We start from the raw sequence: 22,557 nt of genomic DNA, 5'->3' as shown, positions 1-22,557 counted from the left end.
CCACAAAGTATTTTCGAAAATTCCATTCGTGGTACTACAACAGTCAGATTTCTAAAAGCATTTCAAGAATATAAGAATATGGCTAAGAATATAAATTTCTCAAAATTCAACTGTGGAAAACTGCATTAATGGCCAGCACATACGGCTGAAAATCTCTTTGCATATTTTCTCATTCCTTTAGATGTCTGAACAACTTCACAAATGTGGCTTTCAGGCACTTTTCAAAACGTCATCTCATGTCTCTGCTTTCCATATAAATCTAATTCATTCCTGATTTGTTCTATCAGTAGTTAAAGACACTCAGCAATATTTGATCTGAAGCAAATAAAAAGTGTCAGAAAGTTGAGTGCCATTTTTTTTCTCTATTAATGAAAAAAAAGGGTGACTAAACATCAGTTTTTTAAAAATATTCATTAGGTTTTTAAAAATATTTAGCAGTTTCCTTTCAAGTGTATGTTCATTGAGTTTATGTATTAATAATCATAATAATCAAGGAACAGAATTATGTTAATTCTTAATTAATGTGTACTTGTATTCCTTTTAAGATTTGGCTGAGCATGCTATTGAAGATAATTTGAGACTTGTGCATGAAGAGCTTTGCTCCTAAAAACATTCCCTTTCATCTGATTCTCAGTTCCTGGGATATAGGAATAGACAGTCCATTGGTAGCACCCAAGTCCATGGGTTTAGGATTCAAACCCCTAAACTCCCAAAAACTTGTTCCAGAATGAAATGAGGACAACATTGTCCTTGATACTTGAAGGGCAAAACCAAGTATCTTTCAAGTTATTGTACAGTGGGGTTTTTTGGGTGATCATTTCAAAGGCTGGCTGCTTATATTCAGCACAGATAGTAAATATTTTGCAGCTTTTGAATGGAGCAGAGATTTTTCAGAATGGCTCCCAAATGGCTTAATGCTGTCATTCAGCTCAGAGAGTAATCCCTTTTTGAGATCCTTACAGATCTCTCCGTATCTCATACAAAGCCCCTGATTTTCAGCCTGAAGATGCCTTCCCAGCATGCCAGCTATAGCCACAAATTCTCAATGCTTCTAAGTCTTTGTGCCCAGGTGTCTGATTAATTTTCTTCTTTTAATTACCACAATTGCTTACACTTATAGCTCTTTGAATGGCATAGTTTTGCATGAGCTAAAAGTAAACAGAACATCACTTTTCAGCCAGGGAAAAAAGGTGGATTTGATAGTTGTCTATAATTCATGAGTAATACAGAGAAGGTGGACAAGGAGTTATTTTTTACTACTTCTCATAATTCAAGAAATTGAAATAACTGAAGAGGAGACTTAAAAGCAGCAGAAAACAAGTACTTTTCCACAGAACATGTAATAAGTTACAAAATTCACTGTCATGTAGATACCACAGAGACATATTGCCAACTTCACATTCACTCAGAACTTCTGCTTCCACTCTAAAAATATTGTACAAATAAGAATTTAAACTCAGTCATAAGACAACTGTGTTTTATTTTCCCATCCAGAAGAGATGCAGTCCCACTTTGTCTTGGTTTGAAAGACAGATGTCTGCTAGGGAAGGGCGGAGCCTCTCTTGGAATGGAAAATGTAAACCCCCTCCCTCCAAATTAGTATAATTTTGAAATTAAGGGGCTCTCAGGGAAAAAGATATGAGAACAGGAATAACAATTCTTTACTAGTATGTACAACAAGGCAAACAAAACAACAACAACCAGAACCAGGAACCTCGTGACAGTCTCCTTGCTGCAGGCACTTCCCCCGGGTGCAGTTCCTGTCACAGCCAGCAGGGGCGCTGGTGGCTCCCAGCGGGCAGGGCGGGTGCTATGATTCCCCCGCGCCTGCAGGGGTGCTGTGGCATGGGCTCGGGGAGCACACGGTAATGGCAGCTGGGCCCAGACGGGAAGAGATGGAACAGAGAGGCTTTGCTTCACAAACCTCTGGGGCAGTCGATCCCGGTGTCTTAACAGGACTTTAGGGAGCACCAAGCTGGAACGGTAGGAATGAGCAGAAATCCCGGGGCGGTGGATGAAATTGATCAGAAGCTCGGTGGCGGTAGCTGGAACAGTGGGACGTCCCAGCAGGGCAGGGGTGTGGGGCCCAGCAGCAAAAGAAAGGCAGCTCCCTGGTAGTGAAATTCCTTTTTTTCCAATCAGTAGCTCTACCGTCTTCCTCAGAAGCCCCAAGTGGGTGAGAAAGAGCAGCTGCCCCCAGTCCCGTCCTATACCTGCCCCCAAATTCTCACGGTATCTCCCACCTTAGAGAGAAACTCCCAGAGAAAAAAATAAGTGTATCCAGATGCTACACTCCTCTCCTCCACCTTAGCCACTCTTTTGTTTGCCTTAAGTACCCAGCAGGTAATTTCCTAGCAACTTAAGGGAAAAAAGTCTGTAAGTAAAAAGAAAGAAACTCAACCCCCAACACACTTACATATCCTAAGCTCAAAGAGGGTCTGGTGAGGCTGACTTTTCAGGACACCACCAAATATGCAAGGACCTTGTACTTGCTATCAACCACTCTTGACTCTAGAATTCCCTTGTGCAAAAATTAAGGCTGAAAAGCCCTTCTAGCTGTGCAGGCGCACTAGTCATGCTCACAGTTGTGACAAAGGGATTCCAGCCTGAATGATTCAGACACCCTCCAGCAAACCGCACAATCCTGCTGTAGGCCCCAGGTAAAGCAGTTTATGGAAAGGTGCCTTTAGGCAGACTATAAAACAAGTTGTGCAGGTACATCTCATTTGCTTCATTTTGGATCACAGCACTCAAAGGAAAAAGATAACTAATGCAGTGGGAACCATCCACAAAGGGCAAAATTAAAAAGTCTTGGAAAGAAAACAACTAACTGAGCAATTTATCTTTATTAGGGTCTTTGAGAAATGACAGTGAATTTCAGCATTGTGAAGGAGTATTTCACTTGCACTACGGAAGCAGTGAAATGGGTAATGAAACAGCAGAGACAAGTACAAATGGACTGCTTCAAGTTCCTAATTCAAAGATCAAATCCAGAAATACCTAAGCCTCAACTTTTGTTATTTTTTTAAAGCTTCTTAGACTAGAATTTACCAAAGAATTGCCTTGTACCTTTTAAAACACATGCAGTAAAATCATCTGCGGAAAGAATTCATTATGCAAAATATGACACTAACACTAAATCAGTTGACCCGTGTGTTGTTCAGCACCGTACTAAAATTATGTACCTTGAATAATGCAGTAAGCCGATAAATTTTTGCACAACTTCACAAGCTTCTGTAGCGTAATTCACATATAGTTCTCTTTTTCTCTGTAAGTCAAGAAATATGCCTATGCTCACATGCTCATCCAGGAGACAATTAAAGACACATCCCACTGGTCACAGGCTGATTCTATTAATGACATTAAAGTCCTGGACTAGATCGGAGGCAGAAAGATACCTTTTGTTTGATTTCTTTGCTGAGGGAGCAAGCAAAGCTATGAACTCAAATTGCAACATACAACATCTCAGGGGAACTGTACTAAAATAACACTGAACATCACGTGGTGGCAACATGAAATTCAGTTTTGTACACACAGGCTTAAATAAATCAAATATGCTCACCAGAAGGCAAAAAAGGAGGCAACATGTTTAACCTAGGGGAGGTGCTGCAAGGCTTAAAGGTCATTAACAAAAAAGAGAGGCACTGTTACTAAATCAGCCATTGTACAATAAGCCTTCTCCTCTGCCATGGGAAGCACGGTTTTATTTTGGTTTGGTTTGTGGGGGTTTTAAAATGGAAATAAAAAAAAACCTGTAAGGTTTTAAATACCACTGCCTCTACATGAGCTAATGTACATGTCCTATATTCCTATGCAGCAAATTCAGAGCCAGTTTGAAGACCATGTAAACACCAAGAATATATCAACTAAGTAATGGGTTTTGTTAAAAAATATTAACCTTAAAAAGCAAATTCACAACTGGTGAAATCTGGCATGTCTCTCCAGAAACAGCAGCTTTTTACCCAATGCTTATAGGTAAATTACAAAAGTAAAAATACTGAGCCAGACAACACCAGTCAGATCTTGAATAATAAATAAGACAACAGCACACTTCTCTGCTATTTCTTCTTTTCAAAAAAGCCACAGAATAATAACTCAGAATATCATTTGAAATTGATGGAGTTGTGTCCTGGGTCCAGAACAGTACCTGAGGTGCCTGTAAGCCCTCCTGGTATTCCAGGTCCAGGTATTCAGTATGGGCTCTACTTGATCACAGAATGAGCAAGTAAAGAGCTCACCACAACAGTAATTTCATTTTGTAGGTATTACCGAAAAAGCCTTCAATTTCCTCAACAATCACCAAGTATCTGGCATTAGGTCAAAGGAAAAACTAGTGGAATTACTGTCAAAAGAAGAGAAACTGACTGCAAACAAGTTGCTATTGCTTAATTTACAGCAGTAAAATAGTTGCGATTACAAGAAGTAAGAATTCTAATAATCCAGGTTCAGAGTTTATAGGAAGACAGGTTGGCCTGTCCCCCACCTCTTATCTAACAACTTATTTTGCAAAGTTGAAAGTTTTTCACTTCTTAAGCTTAAAAGCAAACAAGAAAAAACAGTTGAAAAAAACATGGAGTCTCACTTTAACATTTGCATTTATCTTCATTAAGGTAGCATTATTTTTAAAGTTACAGTTACGAAGAAAAATAGCTTTGATGAGGTCATATCAGATTGTGTTCTTTTTCTATATCAAATAGATTTCTTTGACAAATAACTGATGATCCTCTCTACATCTCACTTAGTGCTACAATGTCACACAATCACTTATTTTCCTTTTAGCACAGTAATGGCCTTCCTATTTCCTCTGCAGGCAAAATGAGAAAACCAACATTAGTTACACTGCTGGCTCATGCTCTCCAGCATATTTAAAAAAAAAAAAAAAAGCACAAAAAGCAGAAAGCACACTTTTTATTTCACACAGGGTAAAGCACACGGGCAGTACAGCAGTGCTGTATACCATCCAAGTAGATTTAAGCACAGCTATTTCCCAGCTCCAAAGAAATGGAAAGAAATCAGAAATTGATTCTTAGGTACCAAGATTGTCAGGTGTTTTCCCAGTGAAAAAAATGAAAGTCCAAACACATCCAGTTAAATGCCATCTAACTCTGAGTGATTGCTAATGCTTAGCTCAGAGCTGTATAGCCAAACAGGACCAAAACAATGGAAATCACAAAGACTCAGAGAAAATGTTAGGTTGGGCAGAATTTTTAAGAGGTACAGAATTTTTTTTTTCCAATAAATTTTTTAAAATAAAGCCAGCTTATTGAACTACCCTCCATTACTCTCCCCTGCATCTTTACCTGACATAGGAAAAAAGAGTAAGAAATTAAGGCAGGCATGAGACTTTACTAAAAAGAAGCAGCCAAATGAACTTCCATTTATAATAAAGGCACTGCCTCATGCTTCACCTCTTGGCATTCTTAGCCTGCTCCACAATTATCAGGTTGATGGGGAGAAAACCTGAAGCACATCACCAGTTATTAATTGCTCAGAGCCAGAGTTCTGAAGGTAAAACAAGTTAACCTACAGAACTGAAACCTATTTCTGCTCACCCAAACATTCCTTAATTTTCAGAGGAGGTGCACAAGAACCTTTAAGCTGTACCTTCAACACAGAAAGGAGGTATGTTCATAGGTAGTCATAAGGCTAAGGCAATAAAATAAGTAAAATAAAAATAAAGCAACTAGTTGCTGTTAAAGATTTTCAGGGCAAGTAGTAAATTTAAAGTCTTGGATTATGAAGCGAATTCCTTGGTTTCTTCAATTCAGGGAGATATGAAAAGGGAAAAAAAGGCATATAAATTGGTAGAGAAATATGAGTCCTTGGATTATTTTATTATAATAGGAAATACAAATTGTGCAATGACCTCTACTGAAAAAAACTGAACACGCTTTTCATCGAGTTTTAGCGTTTTATTAAAACCTGGCCCACATTCCCCTTCCAATGCATAGTTTTCTCCTTCAGATACTTTGATTGTGCATTAGTGTTGGGGGTTGGTTATTTTTTCTTTTCTTTTCTCCTGTCCTCCCTCTCTGGAATTTCTTGCCACTGACACGTCAAAACGACTAGCGACAGGGGGAGGAGAATACTCCCAGTCCCTTTCTTGAAGTCTTTCTCTTGCAGGGCTGGGGGGAAGGAGGCAGGGGGTGGGGGGAACACTGAGAGACCGGGGGGCAGGTAAAGGAAAGGTGTGGGCAGCTGCTGCTCTCTCGCTCGTTTGGCTCGGAGGAGAACTCCGCTCTGCCACACCGACCGTCCTTTCCTTGGCTGTGGGATCCCGCAAGCCCCTGCTCGGACGCCCTCCCACCTCCACGCATCCGGTTGGAGCACCGGGACCAACCAACCCCGAGATCCATGAGCAGGGTCTCTTCTCCACCCTTCCCATCCAGGACACAGCCACATCACCCCCAGCACCCTCCAGTCAGGTGTGATCACCACACCTCCCCCTGCTACCGGGAGCTGGCCAGCGCTGCCTGCGAGCCGGGATGGTGACTGGACCACAGGAAGCGGTGGTGTTGGAACTGTTACTGGGTTCTTGTTCTGTTTTATTGTTAATTTCCTAGCTGTTGTTGTTTGCCTTGTTATATTCACACACATACCAGTAAAGAACTGTTATTCCTAACCCCTCTTTGCCTGAGAGCCCCTTATTTTAAAATTGTAATAAATTGAAGGTGGGGTGGATTTGCACTCTCCATCTCAGGGAGGGGTTCCTGCCTTTCTTGGCAAATACCTGTTAGTTTGACCTACTGAGGTTGAGAGACCAACAGAGGTATAAAGCTGGCAGCAGAGTAATTGGATCCAAGCCCATTATTCTTAGTTATGTCCCTGTAAGAAACAGCTAACAAGTCCATCTCTACATCAAATATGTGCTTGCTGGGCACTGAGCTGCAGTAAAGGTTGTGTTTGCAATGTTTTGATGGCAGCCAGCACTTAGAGATTTTTGGAGGAATAGAGCAGGAAGGGAAGGGGAGTTAAACCACCTTGCTCCTGACAATGAGCCCAACATCTAGCAAAATTTGCCATGGGCTTTTCTTATCAGACATAGCAAGATCCAGATCCTATCCAGCATCAAGGTCTCTTAAGCAGCGCATGGAGAAGAAGGGAGAATTTTTTCCATCATTGTAAGAAAATCTATAGCTCAGAGGCTGCAGTACAAACTCAGCAGTCCTTCAAGTCCAGTCATTTAGCATGACATGGTCTGTCTGGCAAGGAGTGGTCACTAACACTGGGAGAGTCAACCTTTCCCTGCTATGGTGCATGATCAGCAGGCACTGGCACCCACATTGCAGAGTCCACAAAAGATGATGATTAGCAGCAATGCTCTGAGCAAAGGGCAGGAATTCTGAACTTGTGGTTGCAATGGCACTCAGAAAACAAACATGGCAGGTTGTTAAAGATGACCACTTCTAGAGGCTATACCAACTTATTGTTACAGAACAGCGGAAGTGTAGCTCTGCAAAGAGGGAAACCAAAGTGACTTAGGTGGTTTGGGGGGTGGCCTACAACAGAGAGACCTGGTCCATGTGGGATATGGAGAGGGGAAGACAGGGAAAGCTAGTCTGGTGATGCAGAGGAACTCAAAGTGAAAGCGGACAAGACAGAAGACTAGTTGGGTATTTTCCTTCCCATGAAAGGCTTCTCAGCTGATAAGAGAAGAGAACTGTAAACAACCACACATCCAGTGCTTCACCTAAATTGCATGAATATGAGAGACAAATGAACACATCAAAATGACATTGTAGATGAAGCAAAAGGAGGTGAAAATTTCAGAGAAGAGATTCAAAAAATGTAATGCAAACTATTACCTACATTTCTTCTGTAACAAAAAGCACAGCTTGATTTAAAATTCTTAGAGTTAAAAGGTCTTGAAGACCTATTGAGTGCTATCACAGTTGTAAGCTGATAGCATCCTAGGGGAGAATTATAATGTGACTAATACCTGTCAAGACATGCTGGGCTCTCAGGGATTTTAATGCACCAATTTAGATGCTCTGGCATTAATTAAAGTTTGCATTGCTTATTCCATGTGGAATCAGCTAAATACAAAATTACAGAGAGAAAAGGTAGAATCTTTAGAATGTGCTCATGTAAATCCACACATACTAAATTTTTCAAGTGTTTAAGATTTTAAACAGTACATGATCATTCAGGTTCTTCTTTTCAAGATTAGTATATTTGATGATAGCTAACATTTTCTGTAATGTTAATTACTGGATGTTTAAATTTAAGAAGTGTCCTAGACATCATTAGATGACTGACAGAAAGATTCACAACTACATCTGTCAGACATGGTATCATGGTTGACTAATCCTGCAAATCAGTTAAATGTCAATGAATCAAAGTGATTTAGTTTCTCACAAGAAGGAATTCTAAAAAACATGTGCTAGCATTGAAATCATAAAGTCTTCAAACACAGTACAGTCTTCATCCTCACCTTTGTACATATTTAAAGAGAGATTCACCTCATTTAACAAAAGTCAGAACACAATTTACCTGAAAAACATTTCCAACTATTCCCAATCTACATCAATAAGCTCATGTTCCACAGGAAAACATATTATCCCAGGCAGTCATGTTTCCACAGCCCTTAGTATCATTATTTGCCCTACTAAAATCTGTGCCTCTTACTGTAATGCTTCAAAAAAAAAAAAAAGGGCAATGTACAGTAGAACAAACATTAAAAACCTGCTATTTATATGTTCTGTCAAATTGCTGATTATTACACAAAAACTACAACTGACTTCAATGTGGCTAGCATTTTATTAGACGTTGTGCACTGCTATTCTGTTGCCTGGTAAGAGATATTCATTATGCATATTGCTTCCATTGAAAATGAAACAGAAATTATGAACATTTTACCTAAATCAAAGCAATCTGTAATAAGGTAGGTGTTTAAAAATATCTTACCTACCCACATAGCTGCCAAGAAGTAAAATATTAATATGGAGAACATAAATGCATACAACTAAAATCAAACAATGCAAAGCAAACAACCATGCCAAAATTAAGTACCAGGATTTTACTTAATTTCACATTAACCAAATTAATTTACAGGTACGGTAAAGGAGAGGTGTTTAAAGTATTGGAGAAGCCTATTGGGGGTTGGTTTTTCCTTCCCTCTTTGTCTGAGGAATTTTTTCCCACTGACATGCTAAGAAGCACTGATGGCTAGGTCCTTGGGGGCAGGGATGGACCTCCCTGGTTTTTTGGGAGTTTCTCTTGTGGGGAGGGGTTGGAGGGACAGGGATACCACGAGATTAGAAGCAGGTAAAGGAGGGTGGGGGCAGTCGCCGTCCTTGCTCACTCTTGGCTTTGGAGGAGTAGCGCTGCTGCTAACACTGCTATCCCAACACTGGGAGCTGCTTTTTCTTCTTCCACTGTTGGACCCCGCACCCCTGCCCTTGCTAGGACACCCACCCACTTCAGCTTGCTATTTCCAAGTGTCCTGTTGGAGCACTGGGACTGACACCACCCCAGGGTTCATGAGCAAAGCCTCTCCTCCACCCTTCCCATCTGGGACACAGCCGCCATCACCCCCAGCACCCCTGCAGCTGAGCAGGAATCGTCCCACCTGCCCTGTCCGCTGGGAATCTGCCAGAGCTCACTGCCAACTATGACAGTAACTGCATCAAAGAGAAAAGTACCCATGGATGAGAGGGTTCCTGTTCCTGTTCTTTTTGTTGTTAATTTCATAGTTGTTGTTTTTGTTTGCCTTGTTATATATATATTAGTAAAGAACTGCTATTCCCATCCCCATATCTTTGCCTGAGAGTCCCTTAATTTCAAAATTATACTAATTCAGAGAGAAGGACTTGCTTTCTCCATTTCAAGGGAAGACCCTGCTTTCCCTAGCAGACACCTGTCTTTTGAAACCAGGACAAGGCCATTGTGATTTCACAAAAGAAAGCGCACTACTTGTGAATTCCAGGTCTCCTACGCTTGCCTTGCAAGACTGGCTTATCCAGAGGGCTTGGTCAAAGTTCTCCTTTAAAACCAGTTGAAAGTCCAGTAGTTAAGAATGGGTTTGTGATTCTCCTTGTCAAAATCACCACTGGGCCCAAAAAACTCTCACTACACCCCATCAAATTTGAATGAAGCTTTGTGAGGGAATAGTGTTCTCCACATGCACCATCTAATTCAGACTTCCCCGGTGATACTTTGGTAACCAAAAATATCTACAGCATGAATTTTAATGTTGCATCTAAATGTTCGTGGATATCCAGGGATTTCCACACTGGTTAGGGTCTTAAACAACATCACCAGCTAAATAACTATTCTTTGAGGAACAGAAGACAAAGGCTTTCAAAATGGAAAAATCTTTAAAAATTGTTTGGGCCATTTCCGATGTAAAATGTATTACTTTCATTTTGGGGAAAGGAAAGTTCTTTTCTTCAATTTGTTGAACTTGGTTTTAAAATTACACAGTGTTCACTGCCTCCAGGGACCATGTGTTTGACCCTCTTCTCCCAAGTCCATCATGCACCATAGTGGGATTCTGTTGCTACTCTTTTAATTCAGCACATTCTGGATGACAAATATTTTAAATTAGGATCAAGTGATCCAAAATAAAAATATTCACTTTCATTATCACATGGACACTTTAATTTTATAAAAAGGTTTACTTGGAGAAACCCTAGAAAGAGGCACAAGCCATTTCCAAATGCACCAGCCAGAACTGACGCAGAAGTGTCTGTCTTCTGCTCTTTCATCCTTGTGCATTTCTCATTTCAACAATCTTAATTTACTTTCCACAGATGATGCCTTAAGCAAAAATAAATACTAGTGCTTTAAAGCAATTAGCCACCTTGCACTTTCTCAGTGTGCAACTGATTAAGTGCATTGATTATAGAGAAAAATAAACACTGCAGACAATGAGTGGTAGTTAGCTTACAAAGTAAGTATCTTTGGCACAATCCCACATTGCTTGCACACCAGGCCTGCATTTAACTTGAAAATTATCCTTTTCAGGTGGATAAAGGCTGTTGATAAAATGTCTGCCACAATCTGCTTCAAGAAATTGCTGAGACAGAATGAACTTTTGCCAGGCTGACTGATGCCTTAGCAGTCAAAACTGGTGGCCTCCTGTTTGGCTGTTTATGCTGCTCAGGTGGCTTCTGGCAGCTCAGGGGCTGATTTTAGTATTTAGAATATGAATTCTCAGGACATGCATGACAATAAAGTTTCACTGGTAAAAAATTAGAAGTTACTAGGAAAATAATGAATTCTCTCTTTCAGATGTGGCTATTTTTTCTGTTATTCTGCACAGGATCAGCTTCTGGGCTCATTTTTATGTTCTGTGCAATCTGTTGTTTTTTCAGTGCTAGCAGAAGGATGTATTGTGAATTTATCCCAAGGTTTGGTTGATAATTTTTAGGTTTTATGCTAGTGTTTATTTTAGAAAACCTATTAGCAAGAACTCAACTCCAAAGCAACACCAGAAAACGCAGAAGAAACCAACCAACCCCAAATCTAATTAGTGATGTGCTGAAACAAGTTTATTCTGTTCTTTATTTTTTATAATAAATGCCTTTTGTAACATTATAATTAAAATATATGCTAGCAATGATGGACAGCACAGAAGAGTTTGTCCATAAAATACCTCTAATGTATCAGAAGTAAAGGTTTATTGAAATTAAGTGTTTAGTGCATGTGTTCAATAACCCTTTGAAATACAGTAGGAAATGCAGTGTAAGTGTCTCAGTGTCTTTTGAAAATCATGCCATGGGAATCAGACCTCATAAAGCATGAAATCATTGCCTGACATCAGGTCAATATGAGCCTGACTCTCCTATGGTTTGTGTTTATGATCCCTGAGGATTACCTGGTTCATATTAAGTGCAGAGACACTGGGAGCTTTTCAATGTCTTTAGAGTGTTTCCAACAAATTTTGCTCCTGGAAGGGTAACGTTTTTCTCCCCACCAATTATATGTGGACTCTATTGGACTCAGAAAAAAAATCAGCTAGGATTTTGAGGTGAGTGCTGAGGAGTCACCAAGATCAATGTAGAGTGAATCAATTAATGTCAGTGGAGCTTTGTCAGCTCTACAAAATCCCACTGTTAGGCTCCAGAGACTTTTAGTAGAGATACTGATGGTTTGTACTGGTAAATCACCGTGATCAGGCTCATGGCTACCAGAACAGTTTGCTGGTCCTTTTTGTGGTGTGCAGGAAGGTCAAATCATATCCAGAAATCCATGGTAATGAAGGCAAAACAGACTTTCTAAAAGTAAGGAGATCCTTCCTGCTGTTGTTACACTTTGCTGTACACATTGTAGTGTGAAATTTGTTGTCTGTACTATTTCTTATTCCTTTTGTGACTGTAAAGATTATTAAATGATGTTTTTGTTCCTCTAGCAAACAATACCAAATGCAGCTCAGAACAGAAGTGGAACATTCCCCTGCTTCACTGTTTTTGTGATTAAGATAATTATTCCAAAAATATACAGTAATTTCACAACCATAAGGCGCACCGGACTAAAAGGCGCACCCCCCGGGAGTTGGCAAAATTCGCAACTTTGTAGATCAGATAAGGAGCACCGGCCTATAGGGTGCACTTTTTTTTTGCAGTGAGGCTCCGCTCCCAGCTCCCTCCACGCAGTTGCTGGCCGAGGCCCCGCCTCAACCCGGCAGTCATTGGCCCCTGGGCCTGCCTGTACCCAGCAGGGGCAGTGCCGTGGGCCCCCAGGCCTGCCTGTATCTAGCGGGGCCGGGGCATGCCTGCCACCCGTCCGTGCCACCTCACCGGGGCCAGGTTGTGGCCGCCGCCGCTCCATGCTGCCTCCATGGGGCCAGGGTGTGCCTGTGTAGAGGCCATGCCGCCTCCACGGGGCCAGGGGGTGCCTCTGGAGGGGCCGTGCCGCCTCCAGGGGCCGGGGGGTGCCTGTAGAGGGGCCGTGCCGCCTCCAGGGGCAGGGGGTGCCGGTAGACAGGCCGTGTCACCTCCACAGGGCCAGGGCATGCCTCTGGAGGGGCTGTGCCGCCTCCACGGGGCTGGGGGCTGCCTGTAGAGGGGTCGTGCCACCTCCACGGGGACAGGGCGTGCCTCTGGAGGGGCGGCTCTGCCTGCACGGGGCCAGGACGTGCCTCTGGAGGGGCAGCTCCGCCTCCATGGGGCCGGGGTGTGCCTGCCGCCACTCCACCCCGCCTCGACCTGGTAGCCGTGGCCCTGCCGGCTCCCCCCGTGGCTCACAGCTCTCACTTCCGGGTAGGCAAATTTTTTGAACTTTGCCCATCAGATAAGGCGTGCCGGACTATAAGGCACACTTCTGGGTTCCAGGGAAAATTTTAGTCAAAAGGGTGCGCCTTACAGTTGTGACATTACTGTACTCCCACTCTCAGCAAGGTGGGGGCAGCTGTTAGGGTATTGGCTGGAGACAAGTTATCAAAAGTTATGAGGGATAGACTGCTTTGTGTTTGGAGATGCTGACAAAGTAGAAAGAGAAGATAGGTAAGACCATCTGCTGTTCACATATGAATGAGAAATGGTGGATAAGTGAAAATTTTGACTGACCCTGAGGTAAATCCAAAAAGTCTTCCCTCTTTCCTGCTTACAGTTTGAGTGACAGCTGGCAAGAACCTTGGAAAATAAGGCTGCACCATAAGGACTCTTAGTAGAGAGAAGAAAGGAGAGGAGGTTTGGGGAAGGCCAGCAATGAAGCACTGCTCAGGTTGATGCTTGTTTGCACATGTTACATATGTGAAATTCTACAGAGTTCAAAATCTTTTAAATTGCTATCTATTACTAAGAATTGCTGCTTGATTCTCATTCTACATGTATCAATACTTTGTGAAAATGTTACCTACTCACATAGTCACCTCCAGTTTTCCTACAGTGTTTGTCTTGTTCTCTCTCTCTCCCTAGATTTTTTGAAACAAGCATTCAGAGCTTCAGGCAGAGTTCAGTAACTGAAACCAGCAATTTTTTATTCCTGGCCTGAGTCTCTTGGTGGGATCCTAATTTCTCTAATTACTGCTGATCAGGGACAAACTCACTTATAGGAGATGACCGGCTCCCCACCCACTGCTCTAAGTGAAATAATGCTGCTACACTGACCTTCAGCAGCAGACAGCGGCCAAGGACAAAATACCACAATAAAAAACTGATATCAGCGAGAGCTCAGCTTATGTTTCTATTTGTGGCACAACAAATCTCCATTTGCTTAGTTTTTTCTTTAAAATAGTTTGTTATGTCTATCCCCAGCAGCTATGTTTTTCCCCTTTTTATTAGACATATCTCAGATGTAGCCCCTGTAACTTGACTTTTCTTTCTCAGTCAGATCTTGTATCTTGCAGAAGTCAGTCCTAAATGTGCTGGATTTATATGTATTATCATGTTTTGAAAGCAAACCATGGTGTACATTAGGCCCCAGCTTTTTAATTATCAGTTCATAATGAAGGGCTTTCTTTGCAGTGAAAAAAATAATTTCCTGAAGGTTTCCAAGGTTCCCTGCAGGGTTTCTAAGGCTTGGAAGAAAATATAGATCATTCGACAATGATTCTCTCCACATTTACAATGCAGAATGGAAAATTCCAGCTTTGCCATAACCTCCTGATCCCAGAAAAGCAAGTATCTATACTGCAGCAAGCTGGGAGAGCAGTCCACCCACACCAGATCAAGCATGTGTCTTTCCATGTATATAAAGAGCATTAAAACCAGAAATGGATTATTCAAGCAATAAATCTTTAAAAACTACAAAGAAAAATATGGATGGAAGTGCACTCCACATGATAGGTCAAAGTTCAGCAGATGTAAGAGAAAATACAAAGTTTTCTTCTTTAGAAAGACCTTTCTCTTCCCTGACCCTGCATTTCATCCAAGTAGTAACCTCCATTAAACTATTTAAGCAAGAAAACCAGAAAGTCAAAATCATAAACTGAGCTAACGAGGCCAAGGTTTTACACTTGAAAATGCTCAACTACCAAACCTACCACCTCTGATACACTTTGCAATTGCTCCCAATTTTCTAAGCAAGATGTACAGACACTGCCACGGTATGCAGGTTTTAATACAATTGAGAAACTTTTTATTTCCTAAAAAAAAACAACAGAACTTCAGAGAAAGCTGCCCCAAAGCACAGATATAATGAAACACCAAGAATATGGTACAGGAGTTGTACAAAGGCAACTATAATTGCTATGTCAGCCTGAATTGGGTTAACTACTCACTCCTTGAGAGACTAGTTTCATTGCATTTTTACATCTAAACTGATCTTTTCTTCAGCAGAATTTAAGTCCTCATCTTTAGTTCATGCCCAAATTACTATCTACTGGGAAAAAGGTCCCCATGGCCTCTGAGAGACAGGAGATGCTGCCACAGCAGGAACTACTGGGACTCAAGTAGGCCCATGCAGCCTTGCAGGGAGAGACAAAGTACAGGTGAACCAAACCTGTACTCACTCTGTTGTGGTTGGGTGAGGGAGATGATGGCAGGTCAGAAGCAATCAACCCTGTCCTTAACCAGCCACCTCTCAGACAAAGTACTCTGACAGCCTAGGACTATAGACCTCATGTGGTAAGTCCTATTTTTGAATTTTTGTATTAAATCCTGGAGGTCTTATTTCCTTCAAGATCTTTTGGATGGGATTTCTGCTGCTCCTTTAATGACTGTCTTACCAACCACCCATTTGCTTCTGTATTTTGTATTAGCCAGCTAATCTCTTTTCCCTCCACAGCCTGATCACTGCTACACTCAGAACTTCTCACTTGGACAGTCACTCCTGCACAAATCTTTTCAGATCCTCATTGCAAAGTCAGTCTCCTCACAAGTCTTCCAGAACTGGCATGAAAGTTTTCATGACCCCCTGTCCAGACAGTTTTTCTTCCCAATTTTTATCTTAATATCTCTTAACTCTCAAATTTCTGTCTAACTCCATTATTTTAGGATTTCTACCATCATGTCTGTGCATTGTCCTTCTCCGTGTAATTTTCCATTGATTTCCACAATACTCACTATTGCCACTCTAAAACCAATATATTTCTGCTAAACCTGACAAGTATTTATCCATCAAATAGAAAATATTTTGGAATTAAAAGAGAAAACACTGTATTACAGCACAGTCTAATTTTGGTTTCTGGGTATGATCCTAGATTCACTCTTAACAATAGAACTGTTATATCAGGAACTGTGCAGACTTTTTGCTTGTGTATTTGGAATATGATTTTTAGAAACAGAATATTCCCACATACTTTGTCTACACTTGCTCCTGAAAAGTGAATGTAGAGCATGTGCTTTGCCCACATCACATGCTAGAACATACACAGAGCACAATTCCTGCAAAGAAAAAGGCTGCCTTTTACAAATTTCTTTATATGTATCAATTTATGGGAACATCATACTGAATTATTTCACCTGGGAGAGTATTCTGCAGTCAGAGCACAGGGTTTAATTAGCTGCTATTAAGCCAGTTCATAAGGCGTGAACCTGGCTAATCTGCATTCTGTGGTCAGCTGTTGCCCAAATTCCTTCTCCAAAGCCTTCTATAGATCTTCTATATCCACTTATTATCTGCCAAATGTGCTTTGCTACTTGCAACACAAATAGGTTTTCATCCTGTGTGTTATTGTGTTCAAAATGGCACGTATTTAAAAATAATTGTTTTCCTCATTTTGGAGCTGTTGTATCCAAGTTGCTGACATTTTTTTTCCAGAATCTCCAGCTCAACTTGTTCCTCTTTTCATTTAGTTGCAATTGCAAACTCAACCACACTGCTGAAGCAGCCCAGGCTTCCCCCAGGAAGGGACCTGAAGGCACCTCGAGATAGGAATGCTAGTGCCAATGGAGCGTTGGAGCAAGACACAGAGTTAAGAAATGCAAAAATGTTCTAGTCCAAAGGTCTGAATCCTGAGGTAGATTTAAGGAACAATTAATTTGCATAGCATGTGCTGAGAATATACAATCTGCCCTGCATATGCTTTGAAGCACTGGATCAAAATACCTGTTATAAAGGAGTTAAACTGTTCCTAAGGGTTTCAAAGTCTAATACATGCCTTGCCACAGCCCACAGCCCACAGCTCCACGGCCCTCCAAGTAATAGGGCATTCTGCATCTTAATAGCAGGACTTAGAGAAAATTCACGTTACTTATTTCTGTCCTAAATCCAATATTGTAAGTTGGAGCTTATTTAATGTGACACAAGACTGTCATTCCTCCACAAAGACCCTTTTCACATTTCTGTTCCTTGCACAGGCAGTCTCATTTTCAGTCTGCTTCTTTCAATGGGAAATGTATGACCACTAAGATCAAGAGTCCAGCTGTACTGCTGTCCAACTCGCTGTTTAAAATTTTGTAGCAGAGGGACTATAATAAGAAAATCCACCTTACAGAAAAAGTCAGCATGAACTTACGTAGTTTGATGCAAGATCTGGATGCAGATAATCAATTCCTGCAATGACAGAACAGAAACCAAAGGTTAAGAGTTTTAAAAAAAGAATTTCTAATGATCACAGTAAAAGATTCCTTTACAACCAGAGGAAAATAATCATGTCAAATACTGCAACTGATTGAAGTGACATTCCAGTTTTTAAATGTGGATTCTCAATCATTTATGAAAAAATCCAGATGCCATTTGAAAAAGTGAGGTGAATGACAAAGTTTAATGTTTTGTAGACTAGATAATTTTTATTTATAAGGATTAGTTTAAATCACAGTTTATCTTTGTATGAGTTTTGTCATCTCAAAGCATACCAAAACTAATAAGATTGGTAAGCACTGGATCAGTACAGGATAGAAAAAGGAGTACTTTTAACTACTGTAAACTAAGTAGAAAATTACCTAGAGCAGACTTAGTGTCATCACTAAGGCAAGCATTACAGATTATATACGTGAAAGAGAACTTCTAATATTAGATTAAACCATTTTAGGAAATATCTGTGTATAGGCTCCACATTTTGGTAGTGTGCTAAGATTCTAATTGCTAACAGAGCACTGGTGTGTAATATTCTATTGCACGGCATCTTTCTACATGTGGCAAACGTACAAATCCCAGTGGATGGTGCAACAGAGGCAGCAGAGTTACTCAGCTGAAATAAGATGGCCAATTACATAGCCAGTTAAAACAAAGAAATGGCCACCAATTTCATGCTACATTTTCATTATCACCACTCTAGCCTGCTTTTCCAACCATCTCCCCATCACATGCTCTATTTTATCTGCAAGCAGAATGTCATATTATCATAGTTATTCTGATGGAAAGATTAAGTTTTTATTTTGTAGGGTCTTTAGCACTAGATTTGCATTAGAAGACTCTTGTTACTGATCCAAATGGTAGATGGACAATAAAAATCTCTGTGAAGAATCCTGTTATTCAGGCCATCTTTTTTAGAGTTACTAGAAACAAATTATAAGGCAAATTACTCCCTTTTCTAAAAGCTGTATCTCATGGACGGTTTTATTGATGCAAAACTCAGATAGTTTGGCATTGTTCCCATAACAGTCATGCCTTGCTAATCTGAAAGTCATGTCCTGCCTCTGTGAGATCAGTGAAATTGTGACACAAGAGATCCCCTCTCAGATGAGATTGATCTTTCATCAATACACAAATCAGGTTGCTCAAGGCCTTATCTAACCTGGCATGAATACTGCCATAGCCTCCCTTGGCAACCTGTTACAGTATCTCACCACACTCATAGCAAAGAATTTCTTCCTAACATCCAGATGTCTGAGTTTATTTTCTTACTTCCACAAAAACCTTGCCATAGGAGTAAGCAGGTGAGGAACAGAAATAAGTGAGGACAGACCCCAGCTGACCCTAGAAAGCATACGTGGATACAGACATTTTATTTATTTTCAATATTATTCAGCCCCATTAAAGGAAAATATTCAAAATTTATTTCAAAGAAGAGTGTTGAGAAACTGCATGGAATTTCTGTATTTCAGGAAGAACCCATAAGCAGAAGTGCTGTAACTTCAACTGTACCTTTATCTTCATCTTTCCTGAATTTAGTCTGAAATTAGCAATATATCTAATATGTAGATCTTCATGGACATTCAGCATGAAAGCACTTAATTATTTCAGCTATCAAGAATGACTTCGAAAATAATGTAATATTATTATTCTTATATATTTTTTGCACAGCAATTTCATCCTCCAGTCCATCCTCCAGTGCCTACAAAAGTCAAGGGCAGTTTTTTCTTAGATTTAATGGCCATTACAGTGTGCCCTGGAAGATATCTGAGATAATTGCAAATTACTTCTAATACTTGGATAGTCATTCTTCAGTACCCCTGTCTTCGTATCATATTTTTCCTGAAGATCTCAAAGTATTTATGGAGGCTGGTAGTCTCAGCACTACAAGAAATCGATTCTTACTTTCTAATTTTTTTTGACTTCAAATACATGAAAAGAGTCTACTTAAAAGTATTAAATTAGCATTCAGTCTTCACTTACCATCATCCATAATTCCTATGGTTACTCCCTTTCCTGTGTATCCCAGCTCCCATGCTTCAGCTACATTAAGGTCAAGTCCAGGAGTCCCATCTGCTTGACCAGTGTTAATCTAATACATCAGCGGGGAAAAAAAAAAAAAGCTTTTTTTACTTGACTGACCTATTTCCACAGCCACTGGTTTTTCCTTTATGTCTCTACATGCATCTTTTGTACAGAAAATATATTCCATATGTTTTTGGAGTACACATCTGTCCCTAACCATTCTACTGCAATAATGCAGCTGTAAAAAAATAGAAAAAAACTGAAAAAACACAACACTGGCGAAATCCAATTTTTTGTGGTTTATAAGATTTGGTGAAACACTGAATTTTTTGGACACAGAAAAACTGAAACAATTTAGCAAAATATTAATTTCCTATGACATTAGCTTAAGCCAAAATGGATCAGTTTTCTGCTGTTCTGTTTTTGACAAAAGAAATTATATTCAAATTTCTATAAGAAAAGAAGAGCTTTAACTTTTGCTAGCAAAGTCATTTTAATCTTTTATCATAATTCCATAACAATATTTCACCTGGCAACAGCTCAAAGACATGATTCATATGCAGTTCTAGGGTTCACACCAGCACACCAGCAATGCCCACAGGACATCAATATAGTTCTCTTTCAAGCCTTCTAAGGATCTTTCCATTGACTGAAATGAAATTTATCTCTTGAAATGTGCTGGATTTTCCCAATATAAAAGGGGCACAATTAAAAACAACACAAAAGAGCCTTGGATCCATTGCCAAGATCTGCATTTGGAAAGAACCTTTGGAAAACACTGTAATTGCACAGAATGGCTTGAATAACAATTACTTAGTTATGATTACTGTGATTTTCTCTCAAAACTTACCAGGTACCACTGCTTCGTAAATAAAGGATCATTCATGTTGATGTCAATGTCATTGATGTCTCTATATCCTCTCTTCCTTCTGATGAAGCCCTCCTGTTGCACAGCTTTCCTCACCTGGAAGGTTTAATTTTTACATCTTCAGCTCAGCATTCTTGACACACATAAAAAGCTTTCTTTAGACTTGTTTTCATGAGAGGTAAGAGTTACGAATATTTGTGTTTGTGTCATTCATTTGCAGCTTCTAAACCAGGGACTGATTCCAGTCAGAATTTACAAAGAGGTAGAAAGCTCCAGGACTACTGCAACAGCTCTGAGGGGAAGAGACTCCCCCAGAGTGTCCTATCTGGAGAAAAGCTCAGCTTGAACATGTTTTAGACACCAAACAATCAGCATAAGAGTGAGCCCCTCTTCCAGGCATCATTATTATAATGAGTCTTCTTGCCATAGTTTTCTTTTTCATTGCCACCAAAACAGAAGCTAAAATTATTTAACTAATTCCAAATATGTCACAGCTCCAAGCTGTAGACATTTGACAAAATGATGAAGCAGGTCTCAACCACACTTCTACTTTTTCAGATTTTTCTCCAGGGCACTATCAGATCATTAGATAACCTTTCCTGCCTGAGAGGGAACAATCTGATTATTTATGCCTCAACATTATACATGAGGTGAAGAATCCCTGTAGGGGCTATACACGTGCTGGCAGCCCTGTCACTTTATTTTTGTCTGAGAAATCTATCAAAAAGAATGCCTTCAACTCCCCTTTTTACAGCAGGATGAGATACTGCCAAAGACATTTTCTGGGAGGAAAAAAATCTGGTGTTGTGAGTTTTCATCATACTTCTGAGGCTCTCAAAAATGTTTTGTAGAATAATCTACTTTCATGGATTATCCTTGCAATAAATAAGTGATAAATAAATAAACTGGCAAGAAAAACTATATGGCAAAATAAGCCACCAAACTGACCATGCTGGCTGAAGTACAGGATATGAAAACACAGGTTATGAAACAGAAGTCATCACAGTTTTTTAGAAATTCTTTTCTTTATGCACCCGCAAATCCACATGACATTTAAGGAAGCACTGTAGAATATAAGAGCAGTTAAACATGATAAATATCTTTGGAGGCAGAACTTCAAATGTTAGACCACAATCACCTTATTTGTACTCATGTAAAAAAGAGCATTCCTAAAGGAGACCACTCCATGGCTGTAACAGGTACTAACGTATTCAAAGACCTAGCAAAATGTCATGTCTTCTTTGACATACTTGTTTTGTACTCTTCAGCCTAATACCTGGAAACAAGATAGCATGAAGAGTACCAACATTTAATTGTAAAAAAAAAAAAAAAAAGAAAGGGAAAGAAAAAATCCAGCCTTCTTGATCAAAGAGAAATGCTTAAGTATATGTTTAGGTGCAGCAAGAAGGCAGTAAGAAGGACTAACATTTACTTAGGTGTGTTCTTGAAAAGAATCCATGGTTATTAAATAAATCTAATAACTCAGAGAACCACTTCTACATGTGTAACTTTGGCATTTCAGATTTAAAACATATACATATGAGTTACACTGCTGTGTCATAGCAACTTTATATATATAGTGTCAGTCAAAATTGACAGAGGAGAAATTCATCCAAAGGCTCAATCAGATCTTAGGACAGTTGAATCATTCTTGGAGGCATCTTTCTGTCTCAGTTAATTAAAGCATGAGCATAAAACACAGTGCTCAGTGAGGTGTCTAAGACATGAAACTGGGATCTAACTGATGGGGTCTAAAAGCTGTTTTCCTCACAGCTGTAGTGTGTCATTATAACCCTGAAAACCTAATATCAATTCACAATGAGGAGGATGGGACTCAGCATGGCCTGAAAAGGCAGTGTCAAAGATTTCTAACAATATACTTGTATGAATTTTAACTCCTTAACTAAAGGCACCAAATGGTAAAATACTGAATTGGTGCTTTCATTTATATGTATGTTCCCAATAATTGTTCAGGGTCATTAAAAGTGGAACAAATTGAAAGTAAAGAAAAAACCTAGTATGAAATAATCTGGTAGGAGGACAGTGACTAAGCAGGACCCACATAAGGTGTACTTTGTGGCACCAGGTTGCTGTACACAATAAAGAGAGGTATAAGCACAGTGTTTGACAGCTCTAAGATAAAGTTCAGTGATGTCACGGAGACAGAGCAATCACCTGCCACTCTGCCTCCCCCCTCCCCAGTCTCAGCCCTGCCACTGCAAACCCCAAGCTGTCACCACAGAACACAATTAGGAACAGAA

The 22,557-nt window shown here is 40.1% G+C and overlaps 1 protein-coding gene across 1 annotated transcript in view; it reads right to left on the bottom strand.

Annotated features, from left to right (window-relative positions):
- Positions 1 to 22,557, bottom strand: part of PCSK2 (proprotein convertase subtilisin/kexin type 2) — a 113,353-nt gene that overhangs the window by 34,554 nt on the left and 56,242 nt on the right. The window contains exons 3-5 of the mRNA XM_033054249.2: positions 20,279 to 20,392; positions 19,387 to 19,495; positions 17,345 to 17,382 (exon numbers count right to left, since the gene is read on the bottom strand). Coding sequence (XP_032910140.1) covers positions 17,345 to 17,382; positions 19,387 to 19,495; positions 20,279 to 20,392 — 261 coding nt within the window. The remainder of the gene's footprint in view (positions 1 to 17,344; positions 17,383 to 19,386; positions 19,496 to 20,278; positions 20,393 to 22,557) is intronic.

This window comes from Catharus ustulatus, chromosome 3 (assembly GCF_009819885.2).
Source record: "Catharus ustulatus isolate bCatUst1 chromosome 3, bCatUst1.pri.v2, whole genome shotgun sequence".
In the NCBI taxonomy this organism is placed as follows: Eukaryota; Metazoa; Chordata; class Aves; order Passeriformes; family Turdidae; genus Catharus; species Catharus ustulatus.
This window is presented reverse-complemented; position numbering and strand designations above follow the sequence as displayed.